The sequence below is a fragment of the Melanostigma gelatinosum genome (assembly GCF_949748355.1).
Source record: "Melanostigma gelatinosum genome assembly, chromosome: 19".
NCBI classification, from domain to species: domain Eukaryota; kingdom Metazoa; phylum Chordata; class Actinopteri; order Perciformes; family Zoarcidae; genus Melanostigma; species Melanostigma gelatinosum.
Genome location: NC_136652.1, coordinates 14,186,414 through 14,208,583, shown reverse-complemented (window position 1 = coordinate 14,208,583; position 22,170 = coordinate 14,186,414). Strand labels below are relative to the sequence as shown.

Sequence of the window (22,170 nt, the reverse complement as noted above, 5' to 3'; positions counted from 1 at the left end):
CTGATTCAAAATGGTGTCCTTCAGTTTCTGCAACCGCAGATGTCCCAAAAACTTTGTCTCCCACAGTTCATAGTTCTTTTCGTCCCCATTAAAAACAAGACGAGACCAACGTGAACTCGTATGTTCGCTCATGGTGCTGGCACTCCAATCCGTGAGATACGCACACAAGCAAATGTCTCTCAGTGGCTACTCACGCCGGATATCTCTTCGCACAAACGTCTAACGCATCTGGGCCCATAACCTGTTCTGCTGAGCTTGACTAGAGATATACCGACTCAACACATTTAAACCTGGGAGAACAAACAACCTGCAGCCACTGGGTCAAGTTCTGAGAAAACACGTATTTTTATTCTGCGCAGGTGCATCAGCTTAAATAGACAGTCACATGACACACTCACACCTGAAATGCATTGGCAATAATTGGGAGCACAATCAGTTGCTTCAATTAACACTGACCTCTTCTTGTAACAGAGTATGGAAGCTTAAACCCTCTATGAATTATTTACATCGTGTTCCAGTTCGGGACAGTGTGTGCACATCTTAGATGGCACAAAATGTCACCGTTTGCAAATGTTGCGTTTTTGATGTTATGTTCGTGAAGTCCACAGTCTGACCACTTTTTAATGCCTATATCTATATGGGATGTTGCCCTTCTGATATACAGTCATTAAGACTAAAGAATAAATTTGCGTATGATTCTTCAAATTTTTGAAGTGAACCTTGACCCTCCACCATTTGAGTATCTTTTATAGACTTTTATAGAAAAGACAGCACATCAAGCAGAGACGCTTTTCCCGAGTAAACCAATTGTGTATGTGTTCGTTCTAGTAAGCAACGGTCTTAATAGTGCAGACGTAGCGTAGCGTAGCTACCGGCAGCTATACAAGCAAAGCACTGTCACTAACAGAACACGAGTATATTTAAATCAGGACCCAATGGAGACTCACCGACAGCTCCGCAGGTGAATCACCTGTGCAGGACGAGGTGAGCCCCAGAGATAGTCTAAAAAAAGAATGAAAGCCAATATAACGCCAGACCAGTATGACTGGGAGAAACAATGCAGCTGCATTCCTGCATAGTATGCACTGCATACTGTGCAGGTATGCAGTGCATACCTGCACAGCGGCGGATGTCCGGCAAACCGGAAGCGGGACACGCGTTTGACGTCAGGAGGGAGCAGAGGGGATCCCTGGCGCATTTATGCGATGCCCGCCCACTGCGATTGGCCTGGTAATTAAAGGGACACAGAGGCCCTGAGAATGGTAATGCTCCCTTCTGCTACATAAAGTTATATGTTGTGATGGTTATAAAAAGAAAGCAAGTTATATGTTGTGATGGTTATACTTTTTCTACAATCTCTTAACAGTAGGTATGTATGTGCACAATTTGTTTTGTTTACGATTGACTTGTAAATACACGTTTCATTTCTTATTATCTGTCCAGCTTTGTTGTCCTTGTCCCTTATTTATATTTCTGTGTAAGTAGTAGTAGTAGCAGTAGCAGTAGCAGTAGTAGTGGTAGTGGTAGTAGTAGTATAGAATTTCAGTGGTAGGACCATAACGCATGGTTTAGTTCAGCTGCTGATGACCTTCTACACAGCTACACGTATATCAGCTGAAAACAAGAAACAACATGTTTAATTGACAGTTACAACACCTCTTATGTCAATACACAGTGAGGGAGGTACTTAAAAGAAGGTTGAAGTCAGGGTGGAGGAGCTTACAAGAGCCAACAAGCAGGAACACAGTTCACAGAACAGCTTCAATCTGAAGGTATGGGTAGGAACTTTCCTTATCTTTCCTCATGGTATAAAAGTAGATTATCTACACTTGTAGTAATGTAAACAGGATAATCCTAGACAAAGTTAAGTGTTAAAAATGTTTTTTTGATAGCTGTTGACAAAAGAAATTGAGTTTAGAAAAACTATCAAAAGTTTTTGGTAAATAAATTATTTACAAATTTTAAAACGTTTTGTACAAGTGGTATCAAAACATATATACACTGTTATTAATGCATTTTTTGAAGATCATTGGAGCATTCACTCTGCAATTTAGAGATCTAAATGTGTTTATTTTTCGAGACAGTTTCCACAGACTGACCATGACTGAGTACAAGCTAGAGGTCACAACAGGTGACCTGCAAGATGCAGGAACATGGGACCACATATTCATCACCTTATTTGGAACTGAAGGGCAGAGTGAGCGAACTGAGTTGGACAACTTTGGCATCGACTTTGCAACTGGGACAGTAAGTTGAATCCTGTTGAACATCCTCAAATTAGGTCTGGGACAAAGTAATGATTTTTGTTCGTGCATACATATATGCTGGGGTAGTATTTGTCTTCATGACTAATTCAAGAAACCTTTATGCAATTAATACACTTTAAGTTACTGTGAGGATCATTTTACTGGTTATGCAACCGTCTCAATATAATACTGATGCCTCTATATGACCTACATAAGTAAATGAGACCATCAGCGAGAACATTGGCGATTTCTATGTAGTTATTGTTTATGCTTTTCATTGGTCCCACTGGCACCAAGTCTGTCCAGTCTTGGCGGACATATGTTCTCTTTAGTTGCTTGCCTATATCAACATACGTGCTGAACTGAGTTTGTTCAATACAAATCGTTTGGACACAGTTTTATGTGACACCTACCGTATACATTTGATCCATACTTTTCTAAATTTAGTATATAAAATGTACGGACGAGTTCAGGTTCACATTTGGTTTTTCATAAGGTGCACCACACTAATTTATGAGTTGTCAAATTCTTCCTCAAGGTGTGGCCTATCTGACTAGATAGCCTGGAGCTCTGCAGGGGGTCCAAGGTATCCTTCCCCGGGAATTGTGTTGCGTTAAACAAGCTCTATTTTGATGATTATTTATATACTCCGACACCTACAATCAAAGTACATGTATAATCATTTAAAAAAAAATCAAGTATGTAACACAAAAACTGGTTAACTTTACAGATTAATTAAGAATTGACCCTTCACTAAACCCCACCCCCCTTGGTTACTGTTGCCTGTCAAAGTGGCGTTCTCATGTTATGTTATATGAAATATTATCAGTTCAATGTGTATTGACAACACTCTAACATACATGTTAAACTGCATTATAATGTATTTGTTTGTTTAAATTCATATTAATGCTTGTTTCCAGACAGGGAATTACACCATCAGCACCAATTTGTCTCTGGGGAAACTTCTGCTGGTCAAGGTGGAGAAAGATCCTTCTTTGATCCTCCCAGAAAATGAGTGGTACTTCTCCAAAATAGTGGTGACGACACCTGAAGGAGAAGCCATTCTTTTCCCCTGTTACAGATGGATCTCCAGAGGAGAACTGGTGGAGCTGAGAGGAGGGAGAGGTCTGCTTCAAGTTCCCAAAATATTTCATTAAAGATACTTTATTAAGATTTATAGATATCACTACTTTTCACACGTTTGTTTTGTTGCGTTTGTCTTTTAAAACTTGACTGATGTTATGTTCTTTTCATGCCTCAGCGTTGAAGGCTTTTGAGGAGGACCATCCCATGTTGATTGACCATCGCAAACAGGAGCTGATACTTAGCAAGAGCTTTTACCAGTAAGTTTTTATGTGTGCAGTACAGTATGTACCAGGAGCTGCTGTTATGGTCTCAGAAGCTTCATCTGGAGAAATCTATACTTTTGGTAACTTTGATTTTTTTGTTTTTGTTTGTTTTTCAGATGGACCACTTTAGCTGAAGGACTAAACCACATCAGCAGCTTCAAGAATGTGTCTGATCTCCCAGCTGAAGTCCGCTTCTCTAAGTCCAAAGCAACCGAAGCAGGAAATGTGAAAAGGGAAACGTAGGTCTACATCGTATAAAATGGACACAACCAGGCTCGATTATTGTCACATTTTCTATGGTTTGAGACAAAAAGTAAATTTGAAACAATAATATCAGTATAATGTTTAATCATGTATTCTGGATATCTTTTTTTTTTAACCCTGTCTTACTTCAGTGGTATTGAACTCATACTCAAGGGGCTGCTTGGATCTAAAGAACAATGGGAAAGCATTGATGACATGAAAAACATCTTCATGTGGAAAAAGACAACTATGTCCGGTAGATTGTTTTTCCCCATTATCCACATCTGCAGCGCAACTCACAACAATAATGTCATTATCATCATTTCATAACAAGTGAATATGAGCATTTGGCAGACACTATCATCAGTTCCAATGTCACAACAGTTCTTTCTACAACACTGCTTGATACAAATACAATATGTATGAAAACAGTTCAAGAAAGGTTGATACACTGCTTCTTAAATGAATGAAGTGGACTCGGCACTAATATATCTGTAATCCATCTAGGATTTGAAATAAAATGTAAAATCATCCCAAAATGTAAACCCAAGGAACACTTCTAACTAGAAAGGTGCACTCAGCAGAGTGTAGATATCAGCTAGGTGTGTCTAAACAACTGAATACAACCCATAATTGGCTGTAACATTTATTGTATAATTATGAATTTACTTTGAAATATGGTCTGTTAAAGGATCATTAAAGAAACAACAGAAACCCTGTGTGATAGCACCATCCAACATCTATTGTCAGTTTTGAATGAAATTCTACTGTATCTTAAATATCAATTGCATAATGTTCTCCATTAAAATGAGTTAACGATGTCTAATTACATTAGATTGGATGTTGTTCCTGTTGGGTAAAACAATTCATTTTACACAAAGTAAAAATCTCTCAGGAACAAACCAGCAATGACTATGATCAACATGTACTTCAAAAAAGTTAGACATCAGATAGATATTTAGATATTATATGAAATATCATATTTGCAATTCTTCCAGAGTATGTTGCAGAGCACTGGAAGGATGATGACTTTTATGGATTCCAGTTTCTGAACGGAGTCAATCCCAATGTGATCAAGCGCTGCTCAGAGCTTCCCCCAAACTTTCCAGTCACAGAGAAGATGGTGAAGCCGTTCCTGGAAGAAAAAAGCTCTCTGAAGGAGGAGCTGAAGGTATGAAAGCAGAGTGGCTTTACTTTGGAGTCAATCTTTGCTTTTGGAGACGATATTTGTGTTTCATCCCAATATCATATCTCCTGGATCTGTGAAACCTATTGATGTCTTAAACACTTCTTCCCTCTGTCTTTCTTTCCCATACAGAAAGGCAATATATTCCTCTATGACCAGAAGAAGTTGGATGGAATACCCGCTAGAGCCTATCATGGTGAACCTCTGCACGTGACTCCTGGTCTCTGTTTGCTCTACGTGAACCCAGAAAACAAACTGATGCCCATTGCAATACAGGTCTATTCACATGATCATATTACATCCCGTAGTACATTACTGTCTCTTCAAAAGTCCAGTTGCACTATTTTAACAAACAAAAACCAAATATATTTTTTTTCAGTTGCATCAACAACCTGCTGAGCTGAACCCCATCTTCCTGCCCAGTGACCTGGAGACTGACTGGCTGCTTGCCAAGATGTTTCTTAAAAATGCTGATGCCCTGGATCATCAATCAGTCCATCACCTCATGAAGACTCACTTCCTGGCAGAGGTCTTTACTGTCGCTGCTCTCCGCAGCTTCTCTGTGATTCATCCCCTCTATAAGGTATGATTACACAGCAGAGGTCAGAGTGCTGGTGCACTTCTTTTACCTATTCCCTTGATCGGAACTGATGAGCTGACTTTTTATTGATGAAGTCGATATGATCAAATTGCAAATCTGAAAATTTCTTGCCAGAATTTCTTGGTGTGAAAAGAACAATGCCAAATTAAAGCTGTGAGCAGCATTGATCGGGCCCTCGCATCTTCACGCATGTCGAGGGTACTGTAACAATAACTTTGCATCCATCAGGGTTTACTCTTGTAAAAGGACAAAAAGCACTTGAAGAAAGCCGGTTTTAAGTTTTGCTTATAGATTCCTTTGGTGATCAACACAAACAAGATGTGCTGCCTGTTGTTTGCTCAAATAAGCATCGTAACATGACTTTTAAAATATTTCCCTTTGTCTGCACAGCTGCTGTTTCCACACTTCCGGTACACTCTGCACATAAACACTGGAGGCCGCACATCTCTTTTTGGACCTGACGGATCTTTAAGTAAAGTACGGCTCTGTAAAATACATATTTCTGAAAATTCAAACTACTCCAATTAGATTGCACCATTGCAAGATGAAATTATAGCCTTTGACTTTTTAACAATGCATAAGCCTTTTATTTCAAGAAATGTGTCTAATGGTAACCATTTACCTAGGCCTAAACTCATGTCCTAGGCCTGCTTTTATGCCATGTTTTTATTGTGTACTTTGTTTTTTGCGTGTTCCTAAATGTAAACTTTTGGCCCTTATATGGTCACTTTGTATTATTTATGCTTATGATTCCACTCCTGTTAAGCACTTTGTGACTAATGTCTGTGAAAAGCGCTTTATAAATACATTTTACTGACTTACTATTTGTGCATTATTGATTCATTAACAATGCAACATTCTTTTATTTCAAGAAATGTGTCTCATGGTAACTATTTGTGCATTATTGATTTATTAGAGTTCACTTGGATATGAAGGACTGATGGAGCTCATGAGAAGGGCTTTCTCTGAAACGACCTACAGCTCCCTCTGTCTGCCAGAGAACATCATTGCACGAGGACTGGAATCCATCCCCAACTTCTACTACAGAGATGATGGCCTGAAGCTGTGGAACATCATCAACAGGTTCTTTCAATAAATATCACATCTGTCCAGACCGATTTATTCTACAAGCAACAGCTGAGAGTCATTCAGACTTGTTCACATACAAACATTTTAAATCTAATTATTTTGTGTTCATAGCTTTGTGAAGGCAGTAGTGGGGTACTACTATCCCTCAGACAGTGAAGTACGTAAAGACACCGAGCTGCAGGAATGGATCAGTGAGATATTCACACATGGCTTCTTAGGAAACACAGCCTCAGGTATTTAACCCATGCTGTGACGTCATTTGTAAACACAAGATATATAAAATCTCAATAGTAGCCTTTAATATTTAACGAAGACAGGGATTGCCAATAATTAACTCACAGTAATTGTGCTACCAACAGGGTTTCCAGCAAGCTTTCATACTGTCGAGGAGGTGATCAAATTCATCACCATGCTGATCTTCACAGTGACGGGTCAACATGCTGCTGTAAACAATGGACAGGTAATTAGTTGGGACAATGGAATATGTATTGATGTTTGATCAAGTGCAAGTTTGTTTTAATAATTCAAATTTATGAACATTTGGCAGGTCTGCAATCTGGTTATTATTCATTCCATTGTTTTCTTTCGCTGAGCATTACAATGGTGCAATGGTTGAATTCCCAATGTAGATTTACATAATTATTTTTGTGATGTTTGACATTCAAATAATTGTGTTGAATTAGTTTTGTATCAATGATGTTACATATTGAAATGTCTCTCATAACTTAGTTTGACTACTTCTCCTGGGCGCCAAATGAGTCACTCCTGCTGCGCAAACCTCCTCCAACCACTAAGGGGCAGTCAAGCATGAAGACTATTTTGGAGACCCTCCCAGATGTTGGTGAGACAGTCTCAATTACAGCAATTGTTTGGATACTTGCAGAGAAGTACACTGACACGGTAGGTTTGGTGTTGATAAACGCTCATTGTAACTCGTCCACATTTTAAATGTTTAAAATAAATTGTACAAAGCACAATACTGTGTCAATCAGATTTACAGTTTCGTTTTGTCCTTTTGTCAGATTCCCATGGGTGCATACCCTGATGAACGATTCCAAGAGCCTGCTCCAAAGCAGATGATGAAGGAATTTCAAGCAGAGTTGTCCAACCTCAGTGAAGCAATTTCATCAAGAAACTTGCAGCTTGCAATACCCTACACATACCTGAACCCTACTGAGATCGAGAACAGTATTGCTATTTAGCTCCGCCTGATAAGCCTTTTCTATCTCTGTATTAGGCAACAATATCAATACCTTTTTAACACCTGTCTTGCATGCTGGGTTGTGAGTTTAACTCTGGAAGACGATAGGCTGTATCATGTTAAGTCAGCCAATGATAGGGCACCTGTATCTTTGTGTGAATTATATTCCACATGTTGAGTAATAACTTAAATGAGCAGTTTAGGTAGCAAATGCTGATGTTCTCTCCAAAAATGGTCACAGCTAATCTCCTCACACTTGTTATTATGATAAATTGACCACATATTGGGAATCTAAAGGGTTATTTCTGGCATGTAAACATATTAAACCTTAATAAAGTGACATATAATCAGCTTTTCTCTTGCCTCAAAATCTTGCAAGACTCATGGCTGGTCTCAAGGTACTCAATCCCAATGTACTCTGGGGCACTTCATTATTACCTCTTTATTATCAAACTATTACCCCACTATTGATATATCATACTGTACTATATGGTATTACCGAGCTGTAACGTAAAGTGCTACATGTTTTGGGTTTGTTTGTTACTGCTGTTGCGTTTCTATTTTCACCTTTTGCATATAACTGACTTAAGGCCATTACTTCTAAACAATATCTTACAGGTGAATGAGGGGTGATGGGAGGGATGCATCGCGCATTTGTGATTTGTATTCATTGTGTACCCTGGGGGTGCGCGAGGTGCTTCTAGGGGGTGCGCGAGAGGTAAAATGTAATGGTGGTCTAATGGTGTAATAATTAATATTAAAAATAAAATTCACAAAGTAAAAACATGAATGTAACAGACTGTCTCGTGTTTGTCGTTCTGGTGTTGACGATGATATGTCACTTGAGTGTTTCCGTAGCGAAGGCGCAACCCCCGCCTCTGGCCAAAGGAGAAAACAATAATAAAGAGAGTAGCCGTGGGCTGATACAAGATGTCTAATCTCCCGACTCCAGTTATTACTGTATGATAAGTGCCCTTATACACGAACCCAAGACGCTCGGTTACACGCATTATAAAAATCCGCCTTGTAAGATTTAAATTTAAAATTAAAGACATTCATGCAAATATGATAAACTGGCTGAAAATCGGGGAAACTGTCAGGTGGGACATCTGAAGCTATCAGTCATAAAAGAGAGCGAGAGCGAGAGCGAGAGCGAGAGCGAGAGCGAGAGCGAGAGCGAGAGAAGGGGGGGAATCGGAGGCGAGAGGAACGGAGAGGTGTGTTGGGGAGAGACCGGGAGAAGAAATCGACCGGGAGTCAGAGGAAGATGAGACGGAGGAAGGAGGAAGGGATAGCACAGACAAATCGGGAGCACATAGGCCCATCGCGGAGTCAAGGTAAAAAAGTGGAAACGAGAGAGCATCAGACTGGGAAAAAAAAGAGGAAATATGATGAAAAGTATCTGTGTCTGGGCTTCACTTGGATTGCCAATGCAGATTGCCCAAAGCCACAGTGCGTGGTGTGCAGTGAGGTTCTGGCTAGCAGCTGTCTGAAACCCTCTTATTTACTTCGCAACCTGAACACCAAGCATGCCAGTGCAAGTCAAAAGCCCCTTACATTTTTTAATATCGAAATTGGAGGAGTAACAAAACAGCCAAAAACAACTGCAGTCTCATTCTATGTGTGGTTAATTGTAAATTAAATGTGATGCAATCTGCCTCTGAGCTTGTGCGTGTGTCCTCGCCATCCTGATTGCTCTTTAAAAGTGACGCCTTGTGTAACTGAAAGTTATTGAAACTTTGTTGCAGTGTTTCAGGGCGTTTTCACACCTTCAGTTCGTTTGCTTTGTTCTGATTCAGGGTTTAATATGATACAATGTTGCAGTTGCCCCTTTGTTCGGTTTGTGTTCACACTGCAACATTTAACAGCGGACTAAATATTGTAAACAAACGCCAAGCGCGAGCAAACTGTTCTCTCATTGGTCCGATTTCTATGAGGCTATAAATAGGCTCTGTTGCTTCTTCTTTTTTTAAGGTGTGGGGGATTGGGGGTGCGTGAACCCGGTCGGGATGTAGAAGGGGGTGCGCGGCCTAAAACGTTTGGGAACCGCTGTTGTAAACAATCTGTGACATTAAATGAAATCCTATATCTATCTATCTATCTATCTATCTATCTGTCTATCTATCTATCTATCTGTGAATCTACCTATTGAGATCTAAAGAGTTCACTCTGATGATTTAATGGTTTGATTCTGCAAACTGTCTGTTTAACTATGGTTTTTCTTGGGTGATGTATGGCGCGCGGTAATTCTGACAGAGTGGGACTTCATTCTTTCTCCCCCTTCTTTGCTGTAAACGACACGATCCGATTTATTTTTAGATTACACCTTACAGTCAATGGGCCACGCAAACTGAATACAAGAGCTACAATATAGACTATAATAACCCAAGCCCGCGATACTAAACGATTGAGGACACATCATTTGGTTAAGGTGGCAGCAATGTTATTCAGGTTCGGTGTCATTCTCACTCCGGAGTCTTCGGATGTAAAGGTTTATATTTTGGGCTCGCGTGAGGAAATGGGCAACTGGGACCCGCGCGGAGCGGTTCAGATGAGAGCCTCACAGAAGCTCCTGCTGTCAACACATGAACCGTGTCTGTGGATCGGCGACGTGCAGCTGGCAGAGCCCTTCAAAGACACCCTGTGGTTCAAGTTCGTCAAAAGAGTCCGCGGCACTTGTATCTTGGAAGGTATACATGCATCAATACTCTGGTGCTGTGCCAGAGATTCAGCCGCGTGCAAAAGGAAATCGTTTTTGAGACTTAATGTAATTCCCATCGGAAGTAACGTTTCAGGCAAAAGACGAAAATAACTCCGCCATGTTTGGTTCACATTGTGTAATCCATCCTTACTGCCACATGATGGCGGTGAAGTGACACTTGTTATTTATCAAACGCTCAGTGGCTCGTGGATTTCAGTGCATACGATAAAAGTGTTTTTACCAAGTTTTAGCAGCATTCCCCAGTGTTACAATATAATCTCACATTTAATGTTGCTGCATTCAAAATTATACCTCAGTGTAATGTATGTAATTTAACTGTACAAAGGTATTATCCGCAACAGTAAATGGACTCAGAATGCCAAAAGGCCCCATTCAGTGTTAATCATATTATATTACTGTTACAATGTTGTAGCTGGTTGAGCTGGAGCTTATTATATGTTATATACTGTTGGGTTGTTTGTAAAAACCCATCATATTGTATAAGCTTCTTCTATAAGTGATTTCTATTTAATTTAAATATATCAGATTCATGTACTGTAGTGCAGTACAATTTCCCTCTGAACTTTCGTGGAGTGAAAGTCTTCAGTAGCAGAAAGAGATAAGACTCAATACAATTACAAGTACCTCAAAAGTAAAAGTACTTTGTTACTCTCCACCACTGGTTGTTATTATTAGACCTATTTCCTCCTTGTTTAGGACGCTTAATCAGTTGTTTACCTGTTTAACGCAACACAGTATATGTTGCCTGCTAACCTGCTGAAAGGCTGTCCCCTCTTTGTCACCAGGTAGCGGTCCGAGCCATGACAGATGTTGTTCATATGATGAGACGAACATGGTGGATGGAGTGTACTGCCATCCGATTGGTCACTGGATAGAGGAAACAGGACACACCGATGAGATGAAACACACCACCAGCTTCTATTTCAGTGTGGCTGGTCAGAAGGCCATTCATTTCTCCAGGTAATAAAGTACAACAGCCAAACAAAAGCCAAAGCATTCAGTTTGATGATACTTCTCTGTGATTCATCCCCTCTATAAGGTGCTGGTGCACTTCTTTTATCTATTCCCTTGATCGGAACTGATGATCTGACTTTTTATTGATGGAGTCTTTTAAGATATGATTGATGACAAATCAGAAAATTTCTTGCCAGAATTTCTTGGTGTGAAAAGAAAAATGCCAAAATATGTACATCTGAACATTCATCACAGAAAGAGCAGTCTGTGTTTGTCTCTTTTTAGAATATCTGCATGTAGTGGGTAATAATCATGAATAATTATGAAAAACGTATGAACTGAGTATAAGCACCCTACCCTTACAATATATTACATTAACAAAACCATTCCAAAATGCCATGACATATGAAAGTATAGTCGAATTGGAAAGTCGTTTCACATATTGCGCAACATCCTTCAGAAAAACAACAAAATATGTTTCTGATAGATCCGATTTCATTTCATTTTCTCCTTTTTCTTTTATTTTTAGGGATTTATTCAGGTTTATACATAGAATGATTTAATATATGCTGTATTAGAGAACTTTTCTGATCACATGACACGTTTACAAATCAGTATGAATTGGTTAAGAAACACCATAAAACAGCAACATTCCTTGTTCGAGTTACAGCCAGGAACCTTTGTTGCTTGTCAATTCCCTCTCTGTCCCGTCCCATCTTTCCTGTCTGTATCGGAGAGAGAGTTATTCCAGTTTTTAACATTCATTGTGAGTCATTAAACATGTAGTTACATGCATCTGAAGAAATCTGCCCTTGGAAGCATGAAAACATTTCTCACTTCACTTCAGATTGCTTTAAACCTGGGATCCACTGAAGTGAAGGGAGCTGTGGAAAGGATGTCACTGACCTCTTCTTGTAACAGAGTATGGAAGCTTAAACCCTCTATGAATTATTTACATCGTGTTCCAGTTCGGGACAGTGTGTGCACATCTTAGATGGCACAAAATGTCACAGTTTGCAAATGTTGCGTTTTTGATGTTATGTTCGTGAAGTCCACAGTCTGACCACTTTTTAATGCCTATATCTATATGGGATGTTGCCCTTCTGATATACAGTCATTAAGACGAAAGAATAAATTTGCGTATGATTCTTCAAATTTTTCAAGTGAACCTTGACCCGCCACCATTTGAGTATCTTTTATAGACTTGTATAGAAAAGACAGCACATCAAGCAGAGACGCTTTTCCAGAGTAAACCAATTGTGTATGTGTTCGTTCTAGTAAGCAACGGTCTTAATAGTGCAGACGTAGCGTAGCGTAGCTACCGGCAGCTATACAAGCAAAGCACTGTCACTAACAGAACACGAGTATATTTAAATCAGGACCCAATGGAGACTCACCGACAGCTCCGCAGGTGAATCACCTGTGCAGGACGAGGGGAGCCCCAGAGATAGTCTAAAAAAAACATGAAAGCCAATATAACGCCAGACCAGTATGACTGGGAGAAACAATGCAGCTGCATTCCTGCATAGTATGCACTGCATACTGTGCAGGTATGCAGTGCATACCTGCACAGTGGCGGATGTCCGGCAAACCGGAAGCGGGACACGCGTTTGACGTCAGGAGGGAGCAGAGGGGATCCCTGGCGCATTTATGCGATGCCCGCCCACTGCGATTGGCCTGGTAATTAAAGGGACACAGAGGCCCTGAGAATGGTAATGCTCCCTTCTGCTACATAAAGTTATATGTTGTGATGGTTATAAAAAGAAAGCAAGTTATATGTTGTGATGGTTATACTTTTTCTACAATCTCTTAACAGTAGGTATGTATGTGCACAATTTGTTTTGTTTACGATTGACTTGTAAATACACGTTTCATTTCTTATTATCTGTCCAGCTTTGTTGTCCTTGTCCCTTATTTATATTTCTGTGTAAGTAGTAGTAGTAGCAGTAGCAGTAGCAGTAGTAGTGGTAGTGGTAGTAGTAGTGGTAGTAGTAGTATAGAATTTCAGTGGTAGGACCATAACGCATGGTTTAGTTCAGCTGCTGATGACCCTCTACACAGCTACACGTATATCAGCTGAAAACAAGAAACAACATGTTTAATTGACAGTTACAACACCTCTTATGTCAATACACAGTGAGGGAGGTACTTAAAAGAAGGTTGAAGTCAGGGTGGAGGAGCTTACAAGAGCCAACAAGCAGGAACACAGTTCACAGAACAGCTTCAATCTGAAGGTATGGGTAGGAACTTTCCTTATCTTTCCTCATGGTATAAAAGTAGATTATCTACACTTGTAGTAATGTAAACAGGATAATCCTAGACAAAGTTAAGTGTTAAAAATGTTTTTTTGATAGCTGTTGACAAAAGAAATTGAGTTTAGAAAAACTATCAAAAGTTTTTGGTAAATAAATTATTTACAAATTTTAAAACGTTTTGTACAAGTGGTATCAAAACATATATACACTGTCATGAATGCATTTTTTGAAGATCATTGGAGCATTCACTCTGCAATTTAGAGATCTAAATGTGTTTATTTTTCGAGACAGTTTCCACAGACTGACCATGACTGAGTACAAGCTAGAGGTCACAACAGGTGACCTGCAATATGCAGGAACATGGGACCACATATTCATCACCTTATTTGGAACTGAAGGGCAGAGTGAGCGAACTGAGTTGGACAACTTTGGCATCGACTTTGCAACTGGGACAGTAAGTTGAATCCTGTTGAACATCCTCAAATTAGGTCTGGGACAAAGTAATGATTTTTGTTCGTGCATACATATATGCTGGGGTAGTATTTGTCTTCATGACTAATTCAAGAAACGTTTACCTTTATGCAATTAATACACTTTAAGTTACTGTGAGGATCATTTTACTGGTTATGCAACCGTCTCAATATAATACTGATGCCTCTATATGACCTACATAAGTAAATGAGACCATCAGCGAGAACATTGGCGATTTCTATGTAGTTATTGTTTATGCTTTTCATTGGTCCCACTGGCACCAAGTCTGTCCAGTCTTGGCGGACATATGTTCTCTTTAGATGCTTGCCTATATCAACATACGTGCTGAACTGAGTTTGTTCAACACAAATCGTTTGGACACAGTTTTATGTGACACCTACCGTATACATTTGATCCATACTTTTCTAAATTTAGTATATAAAATGTACGGACGAGTTCAGGTTCACATTTGGTTTTTCATAAGGTGCGCCACACTAATTTATGAGTTGTCAAATTCTTCCTCAAGGTGTGGCCTATCTGACTCGATAGCCTGGAGCTCTGCAGGGGGTCCAAGGTATCCTTCCCCGGGAATTGTGTTGTGTTAAACAAGCTCTATTTTGATGCTTATTTACATACTCCGACACCTACAATCAAAGTACATATATAATCATTTTTTAAAAATCAAGTGTGTAACACAAAAACTGGTTAACTTTACAGATTAATTAAGAATTGACCCTTCACGAAACCCCATCCCCTTGGTTACTGTTGCCTGTCAAAGTGGCGTTCTCATGTTATGTTATATGAAATATTATCAGTTCAATGTGTATTGACAACACTCTAACATACATGTTAAACTGCATTATAATGTATTTGTTTGTTTAAATTCATATTAATGCTTATTTCCAGACAGGGAATTACACCATCAGCACCAATTTGTCTCTGGGGAAACTTCTGCTGGTCAAGGTGGAGAAAGATCCTTCTTTGATCCTCCCAGAAGATGAGTGGTACTTCTCCAAAATAGTGGTGACGACTCCTGAAGGAGAAGCCATTCTTTTCCCCTGTTACAGATGGATCTCCAGAGGAGAACTGGTGGAGCTGAGAGGAGGGAGAGGTCTGCTTCAAGTTCCCAAAATATTTCATTAAAGATACTTTATTAAGATTTATAGATATCACTACTTTTCACACGTTTGTTTTGTTGCGTTTGTCTTTTAAAACTTTACTGATGTTATGTTCTTTTCATGCCTCAGCCTTGAAGGCTTTTGAGGAGGACCATCCCATGTTGATTGACCATCGCAAACAGGAGCTGATACTTAGCAAGAGCTTTTACCAGTAAGTTTTTATGTGTGCAGTACAGTATGTACCAGGAGCTGCTGTTATGGTCTCAGAAGTTCATCTGGAGAAATTTATACTTTTGGTAACTTTGATTTTTTTGTTTTTGTTTGTTTTTCAGATGGACCACTTTGGCTGAAGGACTAAACCACATCAGCAGCTTCAAGAATATGTCTGATCTCCCAGCTGAAGTCCGCTTCTCTAAGTCCAAAGCAACCGAAGTAGGAAATGTGAAAAGGGAAACGTAGGTCTACATCATATAAAATGGACACAACCAGGCTCGATTATTGTCACATTTTCTATGTTTTGAGACAAAAAGTAAATTTGAAACAATAATATCAGTATAATGTTTAATCATGTATTCTGGATATCTTTTTTTTTTACCCTGTCTTACTTCAGTGGTATTGAACTCATACTCAAGGGGCTGCTTGGATCTAAAGAACAATGGGAAAGCATTGATGACATGAAAAACATCTTCCGGTGGAAAAAGACAACTATGTCCGGTAGATTGTTTTTCCCCATTATCCACATCTGCAGCACAACTCACAACAATAATGTCATTGTCATCATTTCATAACAAGTGAATATGAGCATTTGGCAGACACTATCATCAGTTCCAATGTCACAACAGTTCTTTCTACAACACTGCTTGATACAAATACAATATGTATGAAAACAGTTCAAGAAAGGTTGATACACTGCTTCTTAAATGAATGAAGTGGACTCGGCACTAATATATCTGTAATCCATCTAGGATTTGAAATAAAATGTAAAATCATCCGGAAATGTAAACCCAAGGAACACTTCTAACTAGAAAGGTGCACTCAGCAGAGTGTAGATATCAGCTAGGTGTGTCTAAACAACTGAATACAACCCATAATTGGCTGTAACATTTATTGTATAATTATGAATTTACTTTGAAATATGGTCTGATAAAGGACCATTAAAGAAACAACAGAAACCCTGTGTGATAGCACCATCCAACATCTATTGTCAGTTTTGAATGAAATTCTACTGTATCTTAAATATCAATTACATAATGTTCTCCATTAAAATGAGTTAACGATGTCTAATTACATTAGATTGGATGTTGTTCCTGTTGGGTAAAACAATTTATTTTACCAAAGTAAAAATCTCTCAGGAACAAACCAGCAATGACTATGATCAACATGTACTTCAAAAAAGTTAGACATCAGATAGATATTTAGATATTATATGAAATATCATATTTGCAATTCTTCCAGAGTATGTTACAGAGCACTGGAAGGATGATGACTTTTATGGATCCCAGTTTCTGAACGGAGTCAATCCCAATGTGATCAAGCGCTGCTCAGAGCTTCCCCCAAACTTTCCAGTCACAGAGAAGATGGTGAAGCCGTTCCTGGAAGAAAAAAGCTCTCTGAAGAAGGAGCTGAAGGTATGAAAGCAGAGTGGCTTTACTTTGGAGATAATCTTTGCTTTTGGAGACGATATTTGTGTTTCATCCCAATATCACATGTGTGATCTGTGAAACCTATTGATGTCTTAAACACTTCTTTCCTCTGTCTTTCTTTCCCATACAGAAAGGCAATATATTCCTCTATGACCAGAAGAAGATGGATGGAATACCCGCTAGAGCCTATCATGGTGAACCTCTGCACGTGACTCCTGGTCTCTGTTTGCTCTACGTGAACCCAGAAAACAAACTGATGCCCATTGCAATACAGGTCTATTCACATGATCATAGTACATCCCGTAGTACATTACTGTGTCTTCAAAAGTCCAGTTGCACTATTTTAACAAACAAAAACTAAATATATTTTTTTTCAGTTGCATCAACAACCTGCTGAGCTGAACCCCATCTTCCTGCCCAGTGACCTGGAGACTGACTGGCTGCTTGCCAAGATGTTTATTAGAAATGCTGATGCCATGGATCATCAATCAGTCCATCACCTCATGAAGACTCACTTCCTGGCAGAGGTCTTTACTGTCGCTGCTCTCCGCAGCTTCTCTGTGATTCATCCCCTCTATAAGGTATGATTACACAGCAGAGGTCAGAGTGCTGGTGCACTTCTTTTACCTATTCCCTTGATCGGAACTGATGAGCTGACTTTTTATTGATGAAGTCGATATGATCAAATTGCAAATCTGAAAATTTCTTGCCAGAATTTCTTGGTGTGAAAAGAACAATGCCAAATTAAAGCTGCGAGCAGCATTGATCGGGCCCTCGCATCTTCACGCATGTCGAGGGTACTGTAACAATAACTTTGCATCCATCAGGGTTTACTCTTGTAAAAGGACAAAAAGCACTTGAAGAAAGCCGGTTTTAAGTTTTGCTTATAGATTCCTTTGGTGATCAACACAAACAAGATGTGCTGCCTGTTGTTTGCTCAAATAAGTATCGTAACATGACTTTTAAAATATTTCCCTTTGTCTGCACAGCTGCTGTTTCCACACTTCCGGTACACTCTGCACATAAACACTGCAAGCCGCATATCTATTTTTGGACCTGACGGATCTCTAAATACGGTACGGCTCTGTAAAATACATATTTCTGAAAATTCAAACTACTCCAATTAGATTGCACCATTGCAAGATGAAATTATAGCCTTTGACTTTTTAACAATGCATAAGCCTTTTATTTCAAGAAATGTGTCTAATGGTAACCATTTACCTAGGCCTAAACTCATGTCCTAGGCCTGCTTTTATGCCATGTTTTTATTGTGTACTTTGTTTTTTGCGTGTTCCTAAATGTAAACTTTTGGCCCTTATATGGTCACTTTGTATTATTTATGCTTATGATTCCACTCCTGTTAAGCACTTTGTGACTAATGTCTGTGAAAAGCGCTTTATAAATACATTTTACTGACTTACTATTTGTGCATTATTGATTCATTAACAATGCATCATTCTTTTATTTCAAGAAATGTGTCTCATGGTAACTATTTGTGCATTATTGATTTATTAGAGTTCACTTGGATATGAAGGACTGATGGAGCTCATGAGAAGGGCTTTCTCTGAAACGACCTACAGCTCCCTCTGTCTACCAGAGAACATCATTGCACGAGGACTGGAATCCATCCCCAACTTCTACTACAGAGATGATGGCCTGAAGCTGTGGAACATCATCAACAGGTTATCTTTCAATAAATATCACATCTGTCCAGACCGATTTATTCTACAAGCAACAGCTGAGTTATTCAGTGTTGTTCACATCCAAACATTTTAAATCTAATTATTTTGTGTTCATAGCTTTGTGAAGGCAGTAGTGGGGTACTACTATCCCTCAGACAGTGAAGTACGTAAAGACACCGAGCTGCAGGAATGGATCAGTGAGATATTCACACATGGCTTCTTAGGAAACACAGCCTCAGGTATTTAACCCATGCTGTGAAGTCATTTGTAAACACAAGATATATAAAATCTTAATAGTAGCCTTTAATATTTAACGAAGACAGGGATTGCCAATAATTAACTCACAGTAATTGTGCTACCAACAGGGTTTCCAGCAAGCTTTCATACTGTCGAGGAGGTGATCAAATTCATCACCATGCTGATCTTCACAGTGACGGGTCAACATGCTGCTGTAAACAATGGACAGGTAATTAGTTGGGACAATGGAATATGTATTGATGTTTGATCAAGTGCAAGTTTGCTTTAATAATTCAAATTTATGAACATTTGGCAGGTCTGCAATCTGGTTATTATTCATTCCATTGTTTTCTTTCGCTGAGCATTACAATGGTGCAATGGTTGAATTCCCAATGTAGATTTACATAATTATTTTTGTAATGTTTGACATTCAAATCATTTTATTAAATTAGTTTTGTATCAAAGATGTTACATATTGAAATGTCTCTTATAACTTAGTTCGACTCCTACTCCTGGGTGCCAAATGGCACACGCCTGCTGCGCAAACCTCCTCCAACCACTAAGGGGCAGTCAAGCATGAAGACTATTTTGGAGACCCTCCCAGATGTTGGTGAGACAGTCAGCATTGCAGCAATTGTTTGGATACTTACAGAGAAGTACACTGACACGGTAGGTTTGGTGTTGATAAACGCTCATTATAACTCGTCCACATTTTAAATGTTTAAAATAAATTGTACAAAGCACAATACTGTGTCAATCAGATTTACAGTTTCGTTTTGTCCTTTTGGCAGGTTCTCATTGGTGCATACCCCGAAGAACGATTCCAAGAGCCTGCTCCAAAGCAGATGATGAAGGAATTCCAAGCAGAGTTGTCCGACCTCAGTGAAGCAATTTCATCAAGAAACTTGCAGCTTGAAATACCCTACACATACCTGAACCCTACTGAGATCGAGAACAGTATTACTATTTAGCTCCGCCTGATAAGCCTTTTCTATCTCTGCATTAGGCAACAATATCAATACCTTTTTAACACCTGTCTTGCATGCTGGGTTGTGAGTTTAACTCTGGAAGACGATAGGCTGTATCATATTAAGTCAGCCAATGATAGGGCACCTGTATCTTTGTGTGAATTATATTCCACATGTTGAGTAATAACTTAAATGAGCAGTTTAGGTAGCAAATGCTGATGTTCTCTCCAAAAATGGTCACAGCTAATTTCCTCACACTTGTTATTATGATAAATTGACCACATATTGGGAATCTAAAGGGTTATTTCTGGCATGTAAACATATTAAACCTTAATAAAGTGACATATAATCAGCTTTTCTCTTGCCTCAAAATTTTGCAAGACTCATGGCTGGTCTCAAGGTACTCAATCCCAATGTACTCTGGGGCACTTCATTATTACCTCTTTATTATCAAACTATTACCCCACTATTGATATATCATACTGTACTATATGGTATTACCGAGCTGTAACGTAAAGTGCTACATGTTTTGGTTTTGTTTGTTACTGCTGTTGCGTTTCTATTTTCACCTTTTGCATATAACTGACTTAAGGCCATTACTTCTAAACAATATCTTACAGGTGAATGAGGGGTGATGGGAGGGATGCATCGCGCATTTGTGATTTGTATTCATTGTGTACCCTGGGGGTGCGCGAGGTGCTTCTAGGGGGTGCGCGAGAGGTAAAATGTAATGGTGGTCTAATGGTGTAATAATTAATATTAAAAATAAATTTCACAAAGTAAAAACATGAATGTAACAGACTGTCTCGTGTTTGTCGTTCTGGTGTTGACGATGATATGTCCCTTGAGTGTTTCCGTAGCGAAGGCGCAACCCCCGCCTCTGGCCAAAGGAGAAAACAATAATAAAGAGAGTAGCCGTGGGCTGATACAAGATGTCTAATCTCCCGACTCCAGTTATTACTGTATGATAAGTGCCCTTATACACGAACCCAAGACGCTCGGTTACATGCATTATAAAAATCCGCCTTGTAAGATTTAAATTTAAAATTAAAGACGTACAATTTAATAAATAAATGCAATTCTGCTCCTGCCGCCAGACTGTCTTTTACGTGGCTAGCCTAGCTTGTGCAGCTAACGTCAGCTAACAGCTAACTTCATTCATTCAGCAACATTCATGCAAATATGATAAACTGGCTGAAAATCGGGGAAACTGTCAGGTGGGACATCTGAAGCTATCAGTCATAAAAGAGGAGAGAGAGAGAGAGAGAGAGAGAGAGAGAGAGAGAGAGATAGAGAGAGAAGGGGGGGGGGAATCGGAGGCGAGAGGAACGGAGAGGTGTGTTGGGGAGAGACCGGGAGAAGAAATCGAACGGGAGTCAGAGGAAGATGAGACGGAGGAAGGAGGAAGGGATTGCACAGACAAATCGGGAGCACATAGGCCCATCGCGGAGTCAAGGTAAAAAAGTTATTGAAACTTTGTTGCAGTGTTTCAGGGCGTTTTCACACCTTCAGTTCGTTTGCTTTGTTCTGATTCAGGGATTAATATGATACAATGTTGCAGTTGCCCCTTTGTTCGGTTTGTGTTCACACTGCAACATTTAACAGCGGACTAAATATTGTAAACAAACGCCACGCGCGAGCAAACTGTTCTCTCATTGGTCCGATTTCTATGAGGCTATAAATAGGCTCTGTTGCTTCTTCTTTTTTTAAGGTGTGGGGGATTGGGGGTGCGTGAACCCGGTCGGGATGTAGAAGGGGGTGCGCGGCCTAAAAAGTTTGGGAACCGCTGCTGTAAACAATCTGTGACATTAAATGAAATCCTATATCTATCTATCTATCTATCTATCTGTCTGTCTGTCTGTCTGTCTGTCTATGTTTTTACCAAGTTTTAGCAGCATTCCCCAGTGTTACAATATAATCTCACATTTAATGTTGCTGCATTCAAAATTATACCTCAGTGTAATGTATGTAATTTAACTGTACAAAGGTATTATCCGCAACAGTAAATGGACTCAGAATGCCAAAAGGCCCCATTCAGTGTTAATCATATTATATTACTGTTACAATGTTGTAGCTGGTTGAGCTGGAGCTTATTATATGTTATATACTGTTGGGTTGTTTGTAAAAACCCATCATATTGTATAAGCTTCTTCTATAAGTGATTTCTATTTAATTTAAATATATCAGATTCATGTACTGTAGTGC

At 39.3% G+C, this 22,170-nt stretch overlaps 2 protein-coding genes across 2 annotated transcripts; both read left to right on the top strand.

Moving 5' to 3' along the window:
- Positions 1–2,094: 2,094 nt before the first annotated feature.
- On the top strand, positions 2,095–8,772 carry LOC306793349 (hydroperoxide isomerase ALOXE3-like). Its single transcript, XM_079290934.1, has 14 exons — positions 2,095–2,247; positions 3,167–3,371; positions 3,508–3,589; positions 3,712–3,834; positions 3,991–4,094; positions 4,837–5,009; positions 5,157–5,300; positions 5,404–5,607; positions 6,016–6,102; positions 6,542–6,708; positions 6,826–6,947; positions 7,074–7,174; positions 7,444–7,614; positions 7,737–8,772. Exons 1-14 carry the CDS (start codon positions 2,101–2,103, stop codon positions 7,914–7,916), a joined length of 2,010 nt encoding a protein of 669 aa, XP_079147060.1. The 5' UTR covers positions 2,095–2,100; the 3' UTR covers positions 7,917–8,772.
- Positions 8,773–13,901: 5,129 nt separating this feature from the next.
- On the top strand, positions 13,902–20,900 carry LOC306793442 (hydroperoxide isomerase ALOXE3-like). The gene is made up of 14 exons (XM_079291072.1): positions 13,902–14,300; positions 15,224–15,428; positions 15,565–15,646; positions 15,768–15,890; positions 16,046–16,149; positions 16,891–17,063; positions 17,209–17,352; positions 17,456–17,659; positions 18,068–18,154; positions 18,594–18,760; positions 18,878–18,999; positions 19,126–19,226; positions 19,496–19,666; positions 19,789–20,900. Exons 1-14 carry the CDS (start codon positions 14,064–14,066, stop codon positions 19,966–19,968), a joined length of 2,100 nt encoding a protein of 699 aa, XP_079147198.1. The 5' UTR covers positions 13,902–14,063; the 3' UTR covers positions 19,969–20,900.
- The last annotated feature ends 1,270 nt before the right edge of the window (positions 20,901–22,170 follow it).

What these genes read in the sequence shown, in the direction of transcription:
- LOC306793349 (XM_079290934.1), top strand. Translation starts at nt 2,101, where the DNA reads ATGACTGAGTACAAGCTAGAGGTCACAACAGGTGACCTGCAAGATGCA. An exon ending in CTGTGGAACATCATCAACAG is followed by an intron (nt 6,709 to 6,825) that starts GTTCTTTCAATA and finishes TTGTGTTCATAG; the next exon opens with CTTTGTGAAGGCAGTAGTGG. An exon ending in CTGCTGTAAACAATGGACAG is followed by an intron (nt 7,175 to 7,443) that starts GTAATTAGTTGG and finishes CTCATAACTTAG; the next exon opens with TTTGACTACTTCTCCTGGGC.
- LOC306793442 (XM_079291072.1), top strand. Translation starts at nt 14,064, where the DNA reads ATGCATTTTTTGAAGATCATTGGAGCATTCACTCTGCAATTTAGAGAT. An exon ending in CTGACGGATCTCTAAATACG is followed by an intron (nt 18,155 to 18,593) that starts GTACGGCTCTGT and finishes TTGATTTATTAG; the next exon opens with AGTTCACTTGGATATGAAGG. An exon ending in CTGCTGTAAACAATGGACAG is followed by an intron (nt 19,227 to 19,495) that starts GTAATTAGTTGG and finishes CTTATAACTTAG; the next exon opens with TTCGACTCCTACTCCTGGGT.